Below are 21569 nucleotides of genomic sequence, written 5' to 3'. Positions count from 1 at the left end.
AAGTCAGCCTATAACCCTGAATAGTGCACACCAGGTGCAGATGGCTGTCTGGGGTTTGGGTGCTTTGAGATCTGATTATTGGCACCCTGGTGTTACACTGGGATGCTGACTGAAGAAAATCCCCAAAACAGACAAAGGCAATGCCAGGGTTAACACTTATGTATCAACTTGTACTGAACAGTCTAACAGTCTGATTGTGTTCAACTAATGTTAAAACAATTTAAGGTTAAAGCACAGAACACTGGGGCGGCCAGTAAGAGGATGAGGCCTTTGCAGTTGTCTGGGCCGGGTTCAAATCCGACCTGTGGCGCTTTGCTGTATGTCATTCCCCCATCTTCTTCCCACCTTTCCTATCTATCCACTGCAACTCTGAAACAAAGGGGAAGAAACCCCAAAAATAATCTTTAAAAAAAAAACACAGAGCACGGTCTATGGGTCCAAACCTCATAAACAAGCCAGTAAAAACATTTGGGGGAGAGTGAGTGTTTTGGGTTGACTAGGTATTTTGTATTTTTATTGATCATTGTTTGTTTGTATTTATTCATTACTCTTATTTAATTGCTAATATGTATTTATTTATATATCATCATTTTTATTTGACCTCAATATTTCTGAATTTCTGACTCCAGCCGTGAAAGGAGTTATTTGTACAAGAGACCACGCACGCCCATAATTTAACTCTGCACAGTGCCATATGAAACACTGGAGGGAGTTTGTGCTATTACATTTCATTCCACCGCAACAACGCAAATGTCATTATCGCAGCTTGTAACAGTTTCCTGTATGTTTCGTTAAATAGGTACAGTATTACGCATATGGTATTACGGCAAAGAGCCATGAGCAGCTCTCGTGTGAAGCTGTTTAAGATAACTGCGGAACAAATATCACTGAAACAGGGACTAAGGAACTACGTTATCGTTTTTGCCGTTCATAGTTTCTCTCCGGAGCCATAATAGAGTAACACGCAGTCTTTGAAAGAGGGAAATAAAGAAGATGGCAGGTGCCAAAGTAAGTTACTATCTCTTAAATAATGTAATTAGTCCTGCATTCAGCTTTGTTAGCGAATGTCAGCCGTGTTAAATGGGCAGTTTTTAAGCGTCAGAAACAAATTGTTCTCTGTCATCGAGCTTCAGAGCGCTAAACGTTGGAGACATGTTAAGACATGTTGAGATCCTAGACTGTATCTTTAATATTAACGGTGTATGGTTAAAAATGAAGCTAACGCTGCCACGATAGGGAACAGTAGGGTGCCTTAAGTAATACCTTTTTGAAAAATAAAAAATGCGTTATTTTGTTTGTTTACGGTAGTCAGCATTGGTGTTGTGCATGGATGTTGGGTTCTCCATGTCCAACTCTGCCCCGGGCGAAGAGCCTCCCTTTGATCTTGCCAAAAAAGTCATCCAGAAGTTTGTCCAGCGCCAGGTAAAATACAACAACGCATTTGGAAGAAAAAAAAAATTACAAATAAAATCTACTATTATATTTGACAAACACGTCTTTTACTAGGTTTTTGCAGAGACCAAGGATGAACTGGCGTTAGTTCTGTTTGGCACAGACTCCACCAAGAACCCACTGGACAAGGATGACCAGTACCAGAACATCACTGTGCATCGTCATTTTATGGTGCCTGATTTTGAGCTTCTGGAGGAAATAGAAAATCAGATCCATCCAGAGAGTCAGCAGGCTGATTGTATCCTTTTTGCTCCATACTTCTGATCAGTTTATCATTTAACCTAGTAGGTACGGTAAGTGAAGTAAGGCTACATCTAATACTCTTTTAATATCTACACAATGCTTAGCGTTTCCAGATTTATTTGATCAGACCCACCTTAAAATTACTGTTTTATTTTATTTGTATGGGATTCTTGCATCAATGTGATTTAAGCCCCTTGTTTTGTTGTGTATTTCATTTTCCACAAAAGTCAAAACAGACATTTCTGGGTGGTTATTTTAAACATTAACAATTTTTGAATAGAGTTCTCAGAAAATGTATTATATGACAATACATTTTAATATTTTGATATAAATTCACATACACTATACAGTGATATAGGATGTAATAATGATAATATCATTCACACCCCCAGGCTTTTGTTTATTTGTAGTAACGCAGTGCTTACAGGAAGTCCTTCAATAAACCTTTATCTCTGCAGACATTTGTATTTGTCTGTAGGTTACAGGGTTCATATCTTCAGGCTAAATGTAGTGTTTAAAACTGTTTAGTCTGACCAATAAGAGAAGCTTAGGTCTTTTATATATTTATATAATATTTAAAAAAACAAACTTATTTTGGTCCTTGTGTATATATATATGTATATATACATATTTTCAAGGACAAAAATACGTTTTTTTTAAACGTGTTTTACTTGTTTACAACTAAAATTAAACATCAGCAAAACTGGAAATGATCAATTTTACTTTGACAAAATCATTGATATTAATTAATTAAAATGTATAATTTAATGATTTATGAGATTAGATCCTCTCAAATGATGTCTAGTGTTTTGGAATCAGTTGTCTAAAGTTGTCTCTCCTGTGTTTATGTGTAAGTTTTATTTTCACAATGTGCCTTTAATTTAACAATTCTGATAGAGTTGCTAGGTAAAGACCAAACACTTTGACATTAATCATGCGTCAGATCCTTTTGTGTCCAGCATCATAGTCCGAGATGGTGTGTGAGAGTCTGTTACCTCCTTAACTCCTGTTCCACAGGGCTGGATGCTCTTGTTGTGTGTATGGATCTTCTTCAGACTGCAACAAAGTGAGAAGTTGCTTGTATCTTATTCACAATTGTCCTGATTCACAAATGAAAAACTGATTTCCATGCATTTAAATGTTGATTTAGCTGATGGGATTATTCTATCTTTTTAATGACATTGTGTTTTGGGTTTCTTTTCAGGGAAAAGAAGTGTGATCGTCTCAACATTGTTTTCTTGACTGACCTGAACACTGAGGCCAGCTCAGAGCAGCTGGACGTTATTATTAAAAACCTAAAAAAAGCTGGCATTACCCTGCAGTTTTTGTAAGGTTCAGACAAATTCACCAATATGTAATTTTGAAGCAAATAACTTGTATATAGAAGCCCCACAAATGTGTCCAGTGAAGTTATAAAATAACGAGAATAGTAATGCAGTTGTGTGCGTCAGTTCTTTTGTCATAATTATTCAAATGTCCTAATACTTACTGTACAGTTATTGGAAGTCACTATTCTGCTCAAACCTTCCATGGTACTTTCATAGCATTGACACAAACCTATGTATCCTTTCTTCCACCAAACCCTTTTCAGTTTGCCTTTCTCTGTGGACGATGAGGAGGGTGGAGGAGATGCGGATGGAAGAGACCCTGGTCAGCCAGGCACGGGCAAAGGTCTATCCCAGGAGCAGAAGAGGGGCCTGGACATGGTGAAACACATCATGCTAAGCCTGGATGAGGAGGACGGCCTGGAAGAAATTTACTCCTTTAGGTTGGCCTGCTTGGGATATTTGTCATGTCTCACTTCTTTCTTCTTCACATATTTTTGTCTCTGCATCACAGGGTGTTTCTACATTTAAAAGTAGTAAATGCTATTAGTTGATGATGTCATATGACATGGTGTCCCACTTTTCCCTCCCGCTGTAGTAAAGCAATTGAGCAGCTGTGCATGTTCAAGCGCATCGAGAGGAGACCTATGGCCTGGCCCTGTCAGCTGACCATCGGCAGCTGTCTGCCCATCCGTATCGTTGGATACAAAGCAGTAAGTTTACTGTAAATGTCACTTGAACATGCTTAGTACACAGCTTTATTGAACAAAGATATGTCCACATATAATCATGTGGTAGTGTTGTACTTGTTGTCTAAGTATTGTAAACTTGTAGCAGTTTATGTATGATTTGCTCATTAACTTACTGTATGTAAAAGTAATCCTCCAAATTTCTTTCATTTTACTATTGTCTCATTTAAAAACCCAGGTGACAGCTCAACAGTTATAGTCACATAAAGGTTTTCTCATCCACAAATACTACTCCCCATGTGTTCCAGGTGACAGAAGAGAAACTGAAGAAAACGTGGACTACAGTTGATGCTCAAACCAACCAGAAAGAGGACGTGAAGAGAGAGACTGTCTACTGTCTGGATGATGACAATGAGACAGAGGTGCAGAAGGATGATACTATCCAAGGTAAGACAGTTGTTTGAAACAAGATTACTTAATGTTGTACTTATAACTTAATAACACTGTGACCAAATGCTTATTTTTCGTCCACAGGTTTTCGTTACGGAAGTGATATTGTTCCCTTCTCCAAAGTAGATCAAGACCAGATGAAATACAAACATGATGGGAAGTGCTTTGCTGTTCTCGGCTTCTCGAAACAGAACATGGTATTATACTGTTTGTGCTAGTGGGCTGTATATGGCCTTTAAAACAAATCTCAGATGAAGTAAACCTAAACCTTTTAGACTGAGCTGGTGTTTTAGATTTACCAACTGTTACTTTTCACCGTCTGCCTGCAGGTACGACGCCATCAGTTCATGGGGACTCAAGTCATCAAGATATTTCCTGCCAAGGATGACGAGGTGAGAATGGAGAGTCCCTACACATTGCTGGGGACTATGTGTTGATACTGACCTGTTTCATTTTTCGTTTTTTTACTGTTCTGTCTGAGCAGCATGCAGGAGTGGCGCTGTCTGCTCTCATCCGAGCGCTAGATGAACTCAACATGGTGGCCATTGTACGTTACGCTTATGACCGGCGCAGCAACCCTCAAGTAGGAGCAGCCTTCCCTTGCATCAAGCGGGACTATGAGGTGGGATCACTTACTCCTAAACATGCTGTTTAAGTAGATAAAGTGAATCTGGGTCAAATAGCACGGAGCTAATTTTCTCTCTCTCACCCTCAATAGTGTCTGATGTACGTCCAGCTGCCCTTCATGGAAGACCTCAGACATTTTGTATTTCCTTCTCTTGCAAACAACAAAAAGTTCGCTCCATCAGGTATAAAACACCTCACAAAACTGCCTTTAACTAATTTACAAACTCACACATTCATGGTAAACTGACTGCAGACTCTCCACAAGAGGGAGCCTTTTGATCGTCTTCATCATTGCAGCAGCAGCTGCTACAGTAGACCTGCAGTTGTGAAAGTGACATTGTTGCCCCCTTCAAGTGCAAAAAGCTGTTGCAATTTTCACACTGTTTCACTAGGTTCCTTGTATGTAGTTTACTCTCACACACACACGCACACACACGTTGTCTATATTAACTACCACTGCTCAAATGTGGCACTGGTTCAGGATTGCAGGTCTGATGCCGGCCGGCGCTGCAGCTCAGCTCACTCGCACTGTGTGTCTCTTTTTAAAGAGATAAATAAGTTCACTACGAGATGAGTGGCATTGTGTGTTATGTGATTTGTCTAGACAACCAGCTGGCTGCTGTTGACTCTCTTATTGACTCCATGATGTTGGTAGCGGGGGATGATCAAAAGGACTTGTTCAAGGTCCACCACATTCCCAACCCTGCCTTCCAGAGGCACTTCCAGGTACTGCAATACGGTTTGTATTCCAGAGATAAACTACTTCTATTACTTAATTATTCTGAGTTGAAGCCGGTGAGGTTTTGAAGGAAGGGTATCTTTTTTTAAGTCATCGGCAAAAGAAGATTTCATCTGTCCGACTAGAGCTCCATCAGCTAGAGGCTGTTGATATTTAATCTGGATTGCCTCCGTCCTCAGTCACGGTCTGTCTTCCTCCTCTACCCAACCTTTCTTTCAGTGTCTGCATCATCGGGCAGTAAGCCCCGGCACCCCTCTTCCCCCCATGGAGCCATGGCTGAAGGCTGCTCTTGAGCGCCCTGATGTGATCAGTGAACGTTGCCAGGCTCCACTAGAGGAGATAAAGAGGAAGTTTCCTCTGACCGAAGTGGAGAAGAAAAAGGAGCTCAAGACTAGTGCTCAGATTTTTGGCAAAGAGTAAGTTTGATTAAGTGAGTGGTGGTGTGTGTTGGAACGTTACAAACAGGGTTGTTAGTTATGTTGTAGTCTGGGCTAACGACCGTACATTCCTGGTATAATTGCTTCACAGCCAGCGCGCCGGATATTTGGCCGGATGGGCCCCGCCTTCCGCTCTCTTTGTGTTGCTATTCTCCAAACACAAATCCTGGGGAAACGACAACAAACTTTGAGCTAGCAAGCTACACGCTGAAAATTGCAAGTTTTGAAGAAATATGTATGGAGTAACAAGACAGGCCTGCTTGGGTCTTTCAGGCAGTAATTGTAAAGATGTACAAGAAATCCATTTACGGCTTTTACTTAATTTTCCATGTGCAAAATACCCAGGGCGATACCCTGGTAAGAATCTTATTTAAATTGCTCATGTTACTGTGTTGTGTGAACAGTTAACTTTACAGTAGTTAAATTGTATGTGGCGTTTTCTTTTGCGGGGTGCAAATGTTTTACCAAAACAAGACTCTTTCCAGAGACAATTTTTGCAGAGCCACCATCTCTGCGTCGGGAGCTTAGAGCCGCCCAACACAGTCACTACAGGTCTGACTCGGGACCTCTCTCTGCCCTACTCTTTTATCCTCCTCCAGGTTTCCTCCTTCCGCCACGGTGTCTATTGCGGCTAATCAGTTCTCTTTGCTGACTGAATGACTTGTGTCCCATTCTGATAATGTTAAAATCTTCAAGTATGTGGATGACACAACAGTAGTAGGACTGATTAGTGACAGTTGTGAGTCAGACTAAACATCTTAAGTGGCAGCCTTAGAGGTATTGTCTAAGAGCAACAACCTATTTTGATATGTTAACAAAACAAAAGAATTGATCATAGATTGTAGGAAAAACAGGCAAGGTAGTGGAGAGAGTGTCCAGTTTTAAATTTCTTGGCACCACCATATGTCAGTCCCAGAAGTGGGAGGTCAACGCCAACCTCATTATAAGCAAAGCCAACCAGAGGCTTCACAAATTCCAATCAACTATGTTGACATGGCAATAAAGTATTGATCTTGAACATGAACAGTTGGACATAGTTTAGACGTTCTGTCTCCTGAGAAGCTAACAAGATGTGCACCAGCCTCAGAATCACCCTCGCTCCCTACCTCTCTCCTGGCCTAAAGATTTGTCTGTTACTCTAAGATATATTATTAGATGTGTTTTGTTTTAATTGTTTATCAGTAGCACTTTGTACTCTAGTAATTCTGAAAATGTCTTATCTTACACATGCCAGACAAGAGGAGGAGGCGAGGCCATCCCAGCATCCAAGGACATTTTATCCTTATACGATTTATTTCTTCTACAGACGATGGTCATTGGTTTAAAGTAATGCAAACAGCTCATAGCTGTTTTTTTCTTCCTATTGGGGAATGTATGTATGGTAGAGCCGGACCTTACTCCAAAGCGCTGTGCAAATAGATCTGGCAATGCGAGACTAGTCATGCTGTAGTTGTCTTCAAAATATAGATAGTGTTAAAGCGTTGCTTATTTTATTATCTTTCAGTGGTGTTGTGTAAGTGTCTGTGCAGAGGTTCTACTGATTATAAAACTATTTTCAGTATTCTAACTGACCCCTTTTTCCATTTACAGCTCTGAGGAGCCAGATGCCAAGAAGGCAAAAGGGGACGAAGAAGAGGACGAGTATAGCCTGGCTGACATTGCCGAAGGCTCTGTGACTTCGGTGAGAATCAGGGGAGCTGGATTGTATAATAATACTAGAGAGATAACCGCTTTCTATAAAATCATCTATTCCAAATAACTTCTTTCACCACTTGTCTGAACAGGCATGCTTTAAAGTGTCCATTTTACTTCAGTCCTCACTCATTTTAAACACTCATCCAGGTGGGAAGCGTGGATCCAGCCAGAGACTTCCGTACTCTGATAAAAAAGAAGAGTCTGCCATTTGGAGAGGGTGAGGTCCAGTTTTTTTTTTTCTCTGGCGAGCTGGTCTGATAAACATCTTTTCTGTTATATCTGTAATATAAACCATCTTGATTCATGTTCGCCTGTGTGTTTACTTGTGTTTGGTTGTGGTGACCCCCGTGTCCTTTCCAGTCTGTCAGCAACTGACTCGCAGGATAGAGCAGTTGCTTAGCAACAAGAACACACACTACTACATGAAAAGCATCACCTGTATCCAGGCTTTTAGAGAGCAGTCCATTAAGGTAAATAAACATTCACTATCTTTTATTTGGGAAATACCTGATGATGTGGATTTTTCTGTTATGAGAGTCTATGTGAAATAATCTGGACATATCCAAACGCATAGTTTGGGTTTTGCTATGGAGTTTATGAGTCAATCAAAAGATCACAATGAGACTGTTATATATCTCACTCCTAGAACCGAGGCCAGTTCTTGTCTCGGTATGTGCTTTTTTAAGGAGGCCCTTAAGTAGGTTTTAAATGTTTCATATCTTTTGTATTTCAGCTGGGGGATGCCAATCTGTACAATGGCTACCTTCAGTCCCTGAAAAGAAGCATTCCAAACAGAGGGCTCGAGGTCTTCTGGGACCTGCTTCTTCAAGGTATGATAAGCCTATATGTTCAAGGCTGCAGGATTACTCTCAAATCACACCTCCCTTATGATGATATTCTTAATGTTTAAAAATGCAATGCGGCCCTGTATCAAAAGTCTGCAAAAAGGAGTTTGGTGATTTTGGACTTGATTTTTTGATTTTGATTAACAGATGCCATCACTCTGATCAGTAAAGACGAGGTTGAAGGAAGCACTGTATCCAAAAATGAAGCTAATCAGGTGACCCTCCTATTTAACCCTTTTGTTGTCCTTCGGGTCACCGACTTTCTATATTGGCTTGGCATTGAGCTTCAGTGCCCCCGGTGACCATCGCGTACAATGCCATTTCACATGAACTGGCAGGGACCTCACCTTTCGTGGTCCCCAGACCCATCCTGCACTCAAACGCTTTTAATAAACCAAATCAGTCCCCGTGACACAAAGGACAACACAAGGGTGTGAACGGTTGCAAAAACAGCAACTGTTTTTTATATTTCAAATAAAGGTGATCTTGAGAAGGCACTCCTACTTACTTACGCCTATTTTGTCCTCAGTTTCTGGTTACTGAGGAAAAGAAAGAAGAGGCAGCTGCGCCACAAGTTGAAGATACTGGAGATGTTGATGACTTGGCAAGTGTGACCTTATATTATGTAACCTTTTAAGAATTTACATAAGCAACTGTTCCAGTGCCCCAAACTCCTATTAAGACCATTTCCTGTCTATTTGCAAGACGACCTAGTAAGACCTTTTTTTTTCTCTTCCTGTGCAGCTGGACATGATGTAAGAAGGGAGGCAATTGGAGTGTCTGCAGTGGACATGCAGAAGAATGCGATCATTCAACTTGTCATTTAAAAAAAATTCAGCCGTCCATTGTTCTGCCTCTTGCTTGGGACACTGTGTAACCGCATACAAACCGCACAGAATGGTGTTTGACCAAGCTAAAGTTTACACTAGTACTATAAACTTTTGCAAGGCCTTAATGTTGAGGCTTTAAATGCATTTTGTCCTAAATGTCAAAATGATTGTAATATTATTGAATATCTTGTTATAATTCCATGGTTATTTTCAGTAATGCTGGATACAGTGAGTGCTTTAAATTTCAAGATTTATGTGCACTAAATACCCTTTGTGACTTTACAGAAGAAATCACTCCAAAGTACTGCCAATAAACTTCAGGTTTATTATCTTAAAGCTCAATGGTTGATGATGATTTATTTTTGTTTCAGTATAACAACATTTTGAAGATGAATACAGTTTTTGTGACTGAGCTGTAGTAAACTAGTAACTCATGTTTAAAAAGAAGAAGAAGAAGCACCACTATGATGTTCACATCCATGTGTTCTCTCTTTAACACACCCACTGGATGAAACGGTCAAACAAACTGGATTGGGGCAGAGCAGAGAAGTCTTTTCCTTTAAAGATGGCGTTCTGGTCACCCATGGCCAGCTTCACTAGGACATTTTGGTCAATGTCACTTCTTGTGGCTACCACTGTGGAGACGATCTGGGCTCTGCGCATGGCAGTAATCGCTTCGTCTAAGTTTGTGCTTTCAGTAATGCCGTCTGTGATAAAAACAAATGAAACCTCTGCGTTGCGCCTAGTCTGGCGGGCATTTTCTCTACCCAAGATGTTGTCAATGGTGTTGAGGATGGCATGCCCTATGTTTGAAGAAGAATCCAGATAAGGTAAACGTGCTAAGCCCTCGGCAATGACATCACGTTCGTGTGTGAGAGGAAAGGCCACGTGGTCCTCGTTCTTTCTGGCAAACTCTATCAGTGCCAAGCGGGCTCGCGTAGGATCAGTCTGGCTCTCGGCCAGTCCCAGTCTTTCTGCCACCTCCTCCACAAATGCACGGACATGCCGGAAGTTCTCCGTCCCCAGTCGCTCTGAGCCATCTAGTAGAAATACCAAATCCACTGGCCGCTGGACACATGGTGCTACATCCGGTTCTGTAATGAAAGGAAACAAATCATACAATGAGCAGCACTCAGTACCACTGAACAAATCATCAAGCCATGAATAATACCTACCACTCTTACAGGGAAGATCAGGGCACACAATCTCAGGATCTGTTAGAGAAATCAAATGGACATAGATTAGACAAATGGTCGGAAGGACCAGTATTGTCATCCTGCTGTTTGTACTGGTACAGGCTTACTGGGACAGAGCACAGTCTCCATCTTCTCTATGAAGTCCTCAGCCACCAAGTCAACGTATCGCTTCATCGCAGTGACGCGTTCCTGGTTGTTGCAAGCGATCGAACCCAGGATGTTATCATCCTGTTTCTTTTGAAACATATCACCAACCCCAATGGCATTCACCACCACACTGTTGTTGCAAAGGTAGAGCAGATTTTCACCGTCGCGGGGGTCATATCGGCCATCTGTGATCACCACCACAGATACTTTGGCTTGGGCTCTCTTGCCATCCCTGATGAGTGTGTCATAGGCAAACTTGAGAGCTGAGGGTGTGAAAGTGCCCCCGGCAATCCACTTTAGCTCCTTCACTGCCGTTTTAAAGTCAGAAATAGAGTTGATGTTTGGGTCATTGAGGCGAATGGCCTCAAAGGTCCCGTTGTGACTGAACTGTACAACTCCAACTCTTGTGCCTAGAAATGGTAGAGATGGCAAATTTTTCAGATGAGGCTGTTACACATCAGGTTGTTAACAAATCCCACAAAAAGACCACAACTAAAAATGTCTTAATTGGTCTGTCAATACTTTGCAAATGCTTTGCCCAGTTTGAAAATCTATGAAAATGGGTCAAAAAAGATGTTTTTTAAATTAAAATGCATTTTCGGTCACGTATTATTATACAAATATATAAAAATATAAAATGTTGCCAACCTAATCCTTCAAATTTTTAAGTTGTGGGTGTGTGAACAGAAACATTAATACAAAACTATGTATAATGTTTGGCTTTGTGTTCACATCAGTATAGTATGAAGTTGAAATATCAAGTGGTTACACTTTAGATGTCTGAAAATATGCTACGCTGACTGAACTGTATGAAGAGTGTATGGCCAACATGGGTTCCTGTAAATTTGGCTCTAACTTTAGATTCAACGGTGGATGAAGGGATTCACTTCGCTGAAATGGCTAATCTTTTATGGCAATCTCTACTATGTTGTTACTTGAAACTGTGTCTGCAAAAGGATTTGAAGGGATGTCTGTGGTGTGTTTTTGCTCAACTGTACCGGTTGATGACGCAGGGTCGCTGGCCATAGATCCCAGCCTGTTGATAGTGTTGATAACAAAGTTCTTTTCCAGGGTGAAATTTGTCAGCCCAACGCTCTCTGAGCTATCAATTACAAATACAATGTCCAGAGCTCCACAGTGCTTCTCACAGTCTGAGACAAAAGACAAGAACAAGATCAGTTTCTTGTAATGTACAGGATGATGAAGATGTATTTGATTAGTGATGGTATTTACCACAACAACCACACGTCTCCCTGACATAAGTCATGACATCACAGTCCTGCAGTGATAGGGGAGCATGTTAGAAGTAATACAACCAAGGAAATCGAATATACATGTATGATAAAGTATTTACTAAACTGTAATTCTTTTTTAAGTTGACTTACATTAAGCCCCGGATCGCCCTCTGGTCCTGGGCCCCCCTGCACGGACACACAAAATCAGAGAGTGCAATGTAATTGGATCTCAAATTGCAACTGCACGCACAGAAGTCATTATTTGAGAGGTTGTGCTGTTGCTTACATCGGTTCCAGGATTGCCTCTGGGTCCTCTCTCTCCTGGCGCGCCTGACTGGCCTGGATCCCCCTACGAAAAAAAGTGTTTTCAGTGGAAGTGACTCATTTCTGAATGAAGTTCAATTTCTTTGGAAGTAATATTTTTTTATTAAGATTATTTTTGGGGGTGTTCCGCCTTTCATTTTTGACAGGAGGCATAAACCTCTAAGTTCATGTGTGTCTGCTCTTCCACTGAGCCAACCTGGCCACGTAAATATTTTTCTGAGGTTTTACAGTACTCTGTACATCTTAGATTTCTACCTCAATCCCAATACAACAGAGGTGAATGAAACTGTCTTTATGGTGAATAAAAATGTACTTTAAAGAAATCTTTCCAGAAACAATGTCTGAGGATCTCAGGACAATCCACAGAGTTGCCTGGGAAGTTTTCTTTGGAACTGCTGAAGAAAGAGTTCCAGTGAAAAGTGGTCACAGTGATGTTTTTGATGTTCTCTTGAGTACCTGCGACATTGTTTTTGGAAAGATGTGTTCCTGTTGAGCTTCCAAAAGTAATAATTAAATGCTGTTAGCAACAAATTCCATCCACTTTCAATGTATTGTAATCTCAGAGAGAAACCTAAAGGCTTGGATTAATAAAAAGAAAAACAATTAAGCCACGTACACATGATCCATGCATGATGCGCTGGCTGTGCCATTGTTTTCCTATGAGGAGAGCAGTGGAGACAACTCAAAGGAAGCGCTACCCTGGGCATGGCGCATTGTTCCAAATTGCTGCTGAGCGCCGTGCTTAAAGTCCAAATTATTTCAAATTTGACCTTGTTGCTGCTGACCTTTTAAGGGGCAACAAAAGCAAAAATGATGTTTCTCTGCGCCGCGCTTTGTCTCGGTGCCGCAATATGCTCTGCGCTTTACCTCAGGGTTTTACCTCTCATTACGTGTAGGCAGCTTTAGGGCAAACACGCCATGTACATTTTAAGGCATTCTCTGCACATCATGAACATCCATTTTTGTTTTGTCAATCAAAAATACATGTCTCTGCTCAAAACATAGCTTGCTCTGACTGACGACTAAATTCCACCTCCAACATTTTGTTAATAGTCTTACAGGTTCTCCAGGTGATCCTTTATTTCCAGGTTCTCCTTTGGCTCCACATTCACCTCTGCCCCCCCTGGGTCCTTTTCTACCTGGATCACCTCGGTCTCCCTGGAAAGATCAGAGTTACTTTCGACTCAAGTATGCAACACATGTCAACATTTTGTGAGGTAGACATGAAACCGTACAGTGGATCCTCTTGATCCAGGATAGTTAAATCCCGGTCTTCCTTTGTCACCCTTTTAAAAAGGAAGAAAAGTGTGTCAATCACAAAATGTTAGAGCATTTTACATGATAAAAGTGATCAACAAAAAAAGTTCTACCCACATCTGGTCCAGGGGGCCCAGAGTCTCCCCTTGTTCCCGGATCTCCAGGATTTCCCACGGTGCCCTGCAACCACAGAAGAAACTTTCAATATAGGTTTTATCATCTACCGCGCATTTCACTCAAATATTTGGTAAATAATCCACTCCAAACACAAGCTCTGAAAATAGGCAGATAGTGTTGATGATTAAAATTCTAAAGAACACACATTTCCTCCTGGGGCCCCTGGTTCTCCTGGCTGACCCCTCGGACCTGGCAGTCCTATGTCTCCCTGGAATAGAAAGTAAGAGAGAAAACATTATCAAACAATATCCCCCTCTGCTCCAGCCCACATACTCACACTGGTGAAGCTTTATTTCTTTTGCAGAACGATTTCCTTGGAAGAAGGGTTTTCATGAGAACTGGCTTGGGTTATTCTAAGGAAGACTGGCTAAGCTGCTATGTTCTTTCTGCCGAAATCCACCCACAGTATGATTGCCTCACCTTTGCACCCTTAAGTCCGTCTTCTCCGGGACGACCTCTGCTTCCCAGGGGCCCTCGTTCTCCCTTTCAAAATTAAGAATTCATGTGCACCAGACCATCAATCATCATCAAATTTATACAAATTATTGTGTTTCAACAGAATATGGGACACAGTTTCTTGAGAATATGGTGAAGAAATGCTTTATAGCAACACAGAGCCAAGTCCTAATGGGCAAGGAAATGTTTATGATCTTTTTCTGGAAGAATATTATGTAGTGTGAACTATATTGAATATACTCTTAGGAATTCTCTCTCTCACGATCCCCTGACCCCACCCCCCCTCTCTTGCTGCTGAATTCTTCCACTACAATTTGTTAGTGTTGCACAATAATGTATTTGGCTCTCAGATCACCAGCACCAGCTCTCTCTCCAATCAGGTTCTCTCTGCTGCATGTTTTTCTTTTATAACATATTACACTGAGTCTAGTTTCAGATGAAATTCTGTAGTATTGTACTTTCCGTAGCTTTGCCAGGTTGGTATTTAAAAAGATGACTGCTCTCATTGCAACAAACCTACACCAAGAATAAAAGTAATTAAAGTATACATAAATATTGTTATCTCTGAGCCAAACTTACCTTCTCTCCTTTTGGCCCATCAGGACCTTGTCCTCCCTTTGGTCCAGCATCTCCTCTCCTTCCCTGTTAATTTGTATTCAATAATATTTTATAACAAACTAAGTCAAATTCTCAAAATAATATTTAAAAAAAATGAAAAAAATGTTTGAGATACCCCTTCGCCTTTTGGTCCAGGCTTGCCAGGACTTCCCTGCAAGAGGTAATAGTTTAAAATCAGAATCAAGAAGCCTTGTAACATTTACTTACAGTAATATATAACAAAAGTAATTAGAATGAAAATAAATGTTTTGTACCAGAGGTCCCTTTTCTCCCGGTGGCCCTGGATTTCCAGCATTTCCTTCTTCACCCTAACCAACAGAAGTGCTTGATTTGGTTTTTGCGGTAAAGGAGAATCTTCCTTTTCTGACAATGTTTTCTGTTGTGTTTTGTTTAAAGTTCACCTTTGGTCCTTGGTCACCCGCAAGTCCAGGGGGACCTGGCTTTCCATTGAGGCCTGGGTCACCCTAAACAAATCGTAAAACAAACAAACATAAAACAACCATGACTGAAGACGTTAACTAATTTGCATTAAATGTCTAAAAGTCTACGGGAACCATAATATAATGAAACATTTTGCCATTTCTAGTTTTAGATCTATCATGTCTTAAACATTCTGACCTGTTAGTGAAACAAGTTCAAAGATCAGAGGACCATCAAAGTCTTAGGGACTGATCCTCTGATTCTAAAGTTTAAAAAAAAATATTTCACTCTGGGGCAAATGACCAAAATTAGTGCCGTCCTTTGAGCTCTAGCATGGCTAATGAGAGTTTCCAAAGTGTTCTATTCTCAACAGTTTTTTTATTCTGTAGGCTAATGTTTTAAAGTCCTGCACTATTTCCAGCCACTAAAAAAAATATCTCACACTTATTTAATGATTTGCTATAAATTCTTGTACAGACGTGTTCCCCAGAGGATAAATCCTACTGAATTTGGTGATCCTCTAACTTCTCCTCTAGTGCTACCAGCAGGTTGACATTTATGATTTTCAGTGAAATCTCGCAACAATATTTGGATGAATTTTTGAGAATCTTTGTTTCTTGTTTTCTTGTCCCTCTCAGGATAAATTGTAATAACTTTAGTGAGGCCTTCACTTTTCTTCTGGGGCCATCATCAGGTCTATATTCTTATCTGTTGTATACTTTGCTAAATGCCCATAAAACTACTGACATTCCCATCAGCCTCAACTGTACTTTTTGTTTGGTGCTTAGAAAATGTTAGAATACACGCTAAACTAAGATGGTGAACATGATAACTGTGGGTCATTGTGAGCACGTTAGCATTAGCTCAAAAGCACTTAGCTGTGTATAGCCTCCAACAGTGCAGCTAGCGTGTCATGTTTTTATATGCCGATATCTTAAAGGGGAGAGAAAGATGCTAGTTTTGACTTAACACAGACCTTTACTCCGTTGTCACCAGGTAGGCCAGTGTCGCCAACATTTCCAACGTAACCATCTGGTCCCTTTAAGAAACAAAAAACAAAAGTAGTTCAGTAAACCAGCAAACTAATCTTTATAGCTATATGCTTGACATAATGTAAAATTAACCAGCCACATATACATTAAATAGGATGGTTGGAGTAGAATTTGACATATTAATAATCTAACCAAATTATATCACATTTAACATTTAAAAACATAAAAAAAAAAAACATGGACAGCAAAATGTTTTTTTGCTGTCACACTGCTAAACTTACCTTGTCACCTGGATCACCTTTGCAACCAGGAGCTCCAATTCGTCCAATTTTACCCTGGAGATTTCCCAGAAACAATGATGTCATATCAGTATACTGAACAGATTAGATTCATTGTGTACATTATATTTGACTTTGTCGTGTGAAGACTCACCTTTTGACCGTCAGTTCCATTCATGCCAGCTCCTCCTGCCGCACCCTGAGTATTTGGATGTCAGTGAAGACAGAAAATGAACTACAGTACACACACATTGGCATTGACAAAGTCAGATGTAGTAGGGTATAAAATATATGCAAGCATAATATTTATACCGTTATTTACCTTTGCTCCAACTGTTCCGATTTCACCCTGACGAGGTAAAGAAGCGCCATTAATTGAACAGCCTTTTGTTCAATTTGACAGACGAACAGAAAAAGTGGATTATATAAAGATTGATCTCTGACCTTGTCCCCTTTCCAACCAGTCTCCCCCTATATCAGAGCACATAAGGACATGTTATTGAGATGAAGACGTAACACTTAGTATAATGTAGCTATGTGTCACACAAGACCATCAATCAGAGCCTCAGCAAACCTTTGAACCGGGTTGTCCAATTGGACCTTCAATGCCGGGATCACCCTGTAATGTAATACATTATAGTTAGCATTAAAATGATGCAATATTGTGTTTTACAGAATTTTTGTGTAATATCTACGCTTTCTTCTACCTACCTGTTTACCCTTTTCACCACTTGACCCAGGGTCACCTGTGTCTCCTTTTCTTCCCTAGAAATAAGTAGAAATATTGACATTTCAAGAAAACAATTTATGCTACAAGCAGGATTATAGATTGTTTGTATATTTTTGATTTTGTTTTTCCATACTCACTTTTGGACCTGGAAGTCCTGGAAGTCCAGGGCGCCCAGGAGTCTCATAGCACCTATGTTTATTACACTACAAGATCGAAGAGGACAACAGAACAATATTAAATGTTAAATAATACATAAAAACAAGAGATTTGGGAGCAGAACATTTATTTATTACCTGTAAAAAGGCTTGATGTTTCTGCAAAGAAAACACAACAGTAAGTGAAAAATACTTGATAATGATGAAGTAAATAATGAAGTAAAGTAATGTAAACCCAAAATATTTCAGATCACCATGGCTTCTATGATGCGATCAATGGATTCAGTCTTTATTTCTGGTCTTCCTTGAACGATGTCCACAGCTATGTAGTCATCGCGGTACAGTTCAGAAGGAGAGCCGACTAAATCCTTCATCCCTAATTCATCGATGTTCCTGGATGCTGCCACTGAGAAAATCTGGATCTCTTTTTCACGGGCCTTCTCTGCCATCGCCTTTATTCCTCCACATGGCTCTGCTGTCACATGGCCGTCAGTGATTACCACAGAGAAGAGGGCAGCTTTTATCCCTGAGTAGTGCTGGGTCATATGCTCAGTCATTCTTTTGATGGCGCAGTCAGTGTGGGTGCCTTTGCCCTCGTAATCAACCAGATTGAGGTTCCTAATAAAGTTCTCTTTGGTTGTGAACTGACTGAAGATATGCTGCGTCTCAGAGAAGTTCAGGCCTCCTAGGGACCAGGAGATCTTGACCTGGCCCCTGTGCTCCTCATCACCCAGCCTCTGGGCAAACATACTGGTGAACTCCTTTATTTTTAGCACTAGGCTCCCAGGAGGGGCCTCTTGTAAGGCAATGGTCTCTGAGGTGTCGAGGGTGAAAAACAGCCTGATGGGGCAGTCAATTATCCCATCTGAAGGAGAGAACATCAACAGAAGAGTAAACATCTTTATTGCTTTGTTGAAGTGGTGGAAAGTTACAATATTTACTGAAATACTGTATTTTACTACAGGATGACACGCAGCAAAGGGCCACAGTTTGGACCCGAACCCTGCACCGCTGCAGGACCCAGCCAACACGGGCCGAAAGCTCGCACTGGGTGAGCCAGACGCCCCCCTATCTTGACAATTGTAGACTAATTTTTTCAAGCAAACAGGCCAAACATTTGACTGTATGGTTAATTTATATCCATGACGTTCCACCCCAGGAATTGCTCTCGTTCTGCTGGAAATTCCGCCGGATGTCATTTTTTTCAGATGTCCAGTTACCTTCTGCTTTCTTTGTGTTTTCATTTTTGAACTCTGGTCGTTTTACGAGGACTATGCTTAACAGCTCCTCAGATCTCTGCAGGGTAAATCCAGACAACTAGCTAGACTGTCCTGTCCAATCTGAGTTTTCTGTTAAACGACTAAAACAACCTTTGAACATTTCACCAAAACAAGTTCCTTCCCGAGGCTATTTTGCAGCCGCACTGTGGCTCCGCTCGGCGCTTAGCACGGCCCAAGACGATTGTGATTGGTTTAAAGAGATGCCAATAAACCAGATTCAAACCCTCCTTTTGATACTTTAAGTACAGTACTTCTGCGCTTTTACATAAGTAATATATTAAATAATTAAGTATGTTTATACTGTGGTATTTTCTACACTTACTAAAGTTTACGGTCTGAGTACTTCTTCCACCATTGAATACATGATAACGCCTCAATTCTTAAAAAAATAACAATCATATTCTACTGGGCTACAAAGAAATGAATGGAAATTACTCTTGCAATCTTGAGGTCTGGGTGGAGGTAAAAGTGGAGGTGGAGTTGGTCCTGGACTGTCACCTCGCCCTGGGATTGGCCTGGGTCCACGAGGGATTAGATTTTGAGGGATTACAGCTTGGAGCATGCATAGAAAGATTAACCCTGCAATCATCGCCATTGACTGCAAGAAAAAAGAGACAAGGAAAGAGAAGAGAGTCGTTGAACACTAACTGTTTACTGTAACACTCCTTTTAAATGCAGGAAATAGCTGTCAAAACAAGTGAGTCTCCACAGTGCTTAGGAATGTTTGGCGTTGTTTTAAACAATGTAGTGAATACGCACACTCTGTGGAAAATGAGGTCAATATTTACATTAAAAATTGTAGTTTAAATGGAAATTTTAGATGTTGAATCCCACCTGTTTGGTGAAACTGACATCCAGAACGGTGGTTCCCAAACTATTTCAAGTCAAGAATGATAAAACACAAAAAGACAACAGAAGCTCAGATTTTGTGTAAGGAGGGCCCACAATGAGCCCTCTGAAGAAGAAGTGTACCGCGCGGTGTACTGTAGGAAAGGATTACTTTGGCTAAAAGCAGAAAGTAAATTTCAACAAATTACAAATTAATAAGCTACAAACTAATCTGTTGGTTTAGTGTAACCCCAAAGCTCGGGTTCCTAAAACATAAAGATGGATGAAAATGATATCAAATGAAAATGAAGCCAAGACAGCTGTATTGTTGAAAGTTGTGATAGTAATTCTGTATGTATGTTCATGTAGGTACATTTACTTGAGTTACTTGTTATACTTCACAGATTTATATTCAACACTAAAAACACATAAATATTTTATTTAAAAAAAAGATGTACTGCTATATAATAAACTACTGGACAGTATATACAACAGAAATACATACTCAGATCTTGTACTTTAGTGATGTAGCAATACCAGCAGAGATATATTCTGTTACAAGTAGAAGTCATGCATTTAAATGTTTTCTTAAATACAAGTTGGCTAAAGATGTATTGACATCAAAATATACTCCAAGTACCAGAAGTACTCACTCCGCAGAATGGCCCATTATATTATGTTATTGGATTATAGTTGTTGATGCATGAATGTGTTCATCACTTTAATGTTGAAGCTGGTAAAGATGGAGCTCATTATTGTTACTCTATATACCTTATCTGCTTTGAATTTCCCCTCGGGATCGATCAAATACATATAGTAGAGTAAAAAGTAGCCTACAATATTTGCCTCTGAAATGCAGTGGAGTAGAAGTATTAAGTATAGCAGAAAGTTAAAAGAGTCAAGTAAAGTGCCTCAAAATTGTACTTACTGTAAGTACAAAGGCACTTAGTTACACCACTGCTGCTTATAAATTAACTGTAAAAAATAAAGTCAAGTACATATAAACAGAAGACTAATTGCTTCATATTTTGAGCTGATCTGGTCGGTGATTACACACAAGTAAACCTTTGGAAAAGTTAAAATAAACTTTACTCACCGCTGCGACTGTGCTACCTTAAGTCAAATCTACTGTTAGCTGCAAGTTGAGACTGTCATAAAATGCTATATTACCAGAGACTGTAAACTAAAGATAATCATCTCAATCACAAAGTTCCCACATCAGCGACCACAGTCAGGATCAACTCTTGTTCGAGGAGCCGCCCGTTTTATCTAAATTGCGCACGAGCGCGTCCGGGGTGCGCGCACACGCACACGCATGCAGAACTAATTTCATTGGAGAGTTGAGGTTTATCAGTGTCTGGTGTTTGACACAGCAGCTGGAGTCAAAAGAGACAGCACGGTCTACGAAACAATGCTGTGATTCTGGAATTAAAAAGGGTTCAGTAAATACAAATACATGTACACAGCATGCAACAGTATATGTATCTGCATGATCTGGCAGGGTTGAAGTGGGAGTCACAGACTGATTCTCTCCTAACAGCAGCTTTACAAACACTTCAAGTCCACTGCTTCATATCCTTACATGGTGAGAGCTGCACACACTCGCCGTCTGTTTATATTTCAAGATTATACAGCACTAGAGATGCCATGTTGGAATGTTACTGCTCCAACTATCCAAAAATGTTAGTTTATGAAATAATGATTTGATTAATCAGTGAGTTGATCAACAGTCAATTAGGCAATCAACCTCTTTTGATAATTGATTTAGCAAAAATAACAGTGCATTAATCCTGAATTACATTAATTACATTAAACCACACTTTTTTCTGTTTCCAGTAAGGGCTTTTCTTCACTTGCTCCACTTTTGTGTGTAGCCTATCCTTTAGGTCTAACAAACATTTCCTTCCTCATAAAAGATTTGCAAAGCCTAATTTTCTTTACAGTGAAACCTGTTTATTTCCATGGTAACTTACTAGCAATCGGCTTCTTCACTGTCTTTCTAGGCCTATTGCTGCATTTGTTAACACGATACTTCCACTGGATGATGAGTTTAGACTGCTACAAGAAAAAATCAATTTCTCATCGTTTCCTGGAGGAGATTTGTCCATTCAGACGCTGTAGATAGATTATAAAAGTCATGTCTT

The 21569-nt window shown here is 40.3% G+C and overlaps 2 protein-coding genes across 4 annotated transcripts; one reads left to right on the top strand and one right to left on the bottom strand.

Moving 5' to 3' along the window:
* Positions 1-718: 718 nt before the first annotated feature.
* xrcc5 (X-ray repair complementing defective repair in Chinese hamster cells 5) lies at positions 719-9668 on the top strand. The gene is made up of 21 exons (XM_034886544.1): positions 719-1008; positions 1309-1422; positions 1507-1690; positions 2713-2761; positions 2900-3022; positions 3287-3463; positions 3619-3733; positions 4018-4156; positions 4244-4356; positions 4489-4551; positions 4644-4781; positions 4878-4968; positions 5391-5512; positions 5745-5941; positions 7553-7643; positions 7805-7874; positions 8018-8127; positions 8391-8487; positions 8650-8717; positions 9032-9106; positions 9247-9668. The coding sequence occupies exons 1-21, from the start codon at positions 994-996 to the stop codon at positions 9259-9261; spliced, it is 2166 nt and encodes a 721-aa protein (XP_034742435.1). The 5' UTR covers positions 719-993; the 3' UTR covers positions 9262-9668.
* LOC117953457 (collagen alpha-2(VI) chain-like) lies at positions 9635-20708 on the bottom strand. 3 transcript variants are annotated; one of them, XM_034886522.1, is made up of 29 exons: positions 20522-20702; positions 19432-19471; positions 19033-19195; positions 17572-18182; positions 17456-17476; positions 17300-17365; positions 17144-17197; positions 17007-17051; positions 16877-16903; positions 16755-16781; positions 16587-16631; positions 16436-16489; positions 16139-16201; positions 15144-15206; positions 14997-15050; positions 14858-14893; positions 14704-14766; positions 14089-14151; positions 13814-13876; positions 13609-13671; positions 13470-13520; positions 13294-13392; positions 12197-12259; positions 12061-12096; positions 11909-11954; positions 11674-11826; positions 10636-11085; positions 10508-10546; positions 9825-10426 (listed from the first exon to the last, which is right to left on the bottom strand). In XM_034886522.1, the coding sequence occupies exons 3-29, from the start codon at positions 19190-19192 to the stop codon at positions 9825-9827; spliced, it is 3117 nt and encodes a 1038-aa protein (XP_034742413.1). In that variant the 5' UTR covers positions 19193-19195; positions 19432-19471; positions 20522-20702. The 3 variants fall into 3 exon arrangements, with proteins under 3 accessions (XP_034742415.1, XP_034742413.1, XP_034742414.1); XM_034886523.1 differs by lacking the exon at positions 19432-19471 and having other exon boundaries at positions 20522-20708; XM_034886524.1 differs by lacking the exons at positions 19432-19471; positions 20522-20702 and having other exon boundaries at positions 9635-10426; positions 19033-19192.
* Between the last annotated feature and the right edge of the window lie 861 nt (positions 20709-21569).

Source organism: Etheostoma cragini, chromosome 11 (assembly GCF_013103735.1).
Source record: "Etheostoma cragini isolate CJK2018 chromosome 11, CSU_Ecrag_1.0, whole genome shotgun sequence".
NCBI classification, from domain to species: domain Eukaryota; kingdom Metazoa; phylum Chordata; class Actinopteri; order Perciformes; family Percidae; genus Etheostoma; species Etheostoma cragini.
Note: the sequence above shows the minus strand (reverse complement) of the source record. Positions and strands in the feature narration are given on the sequence as shown.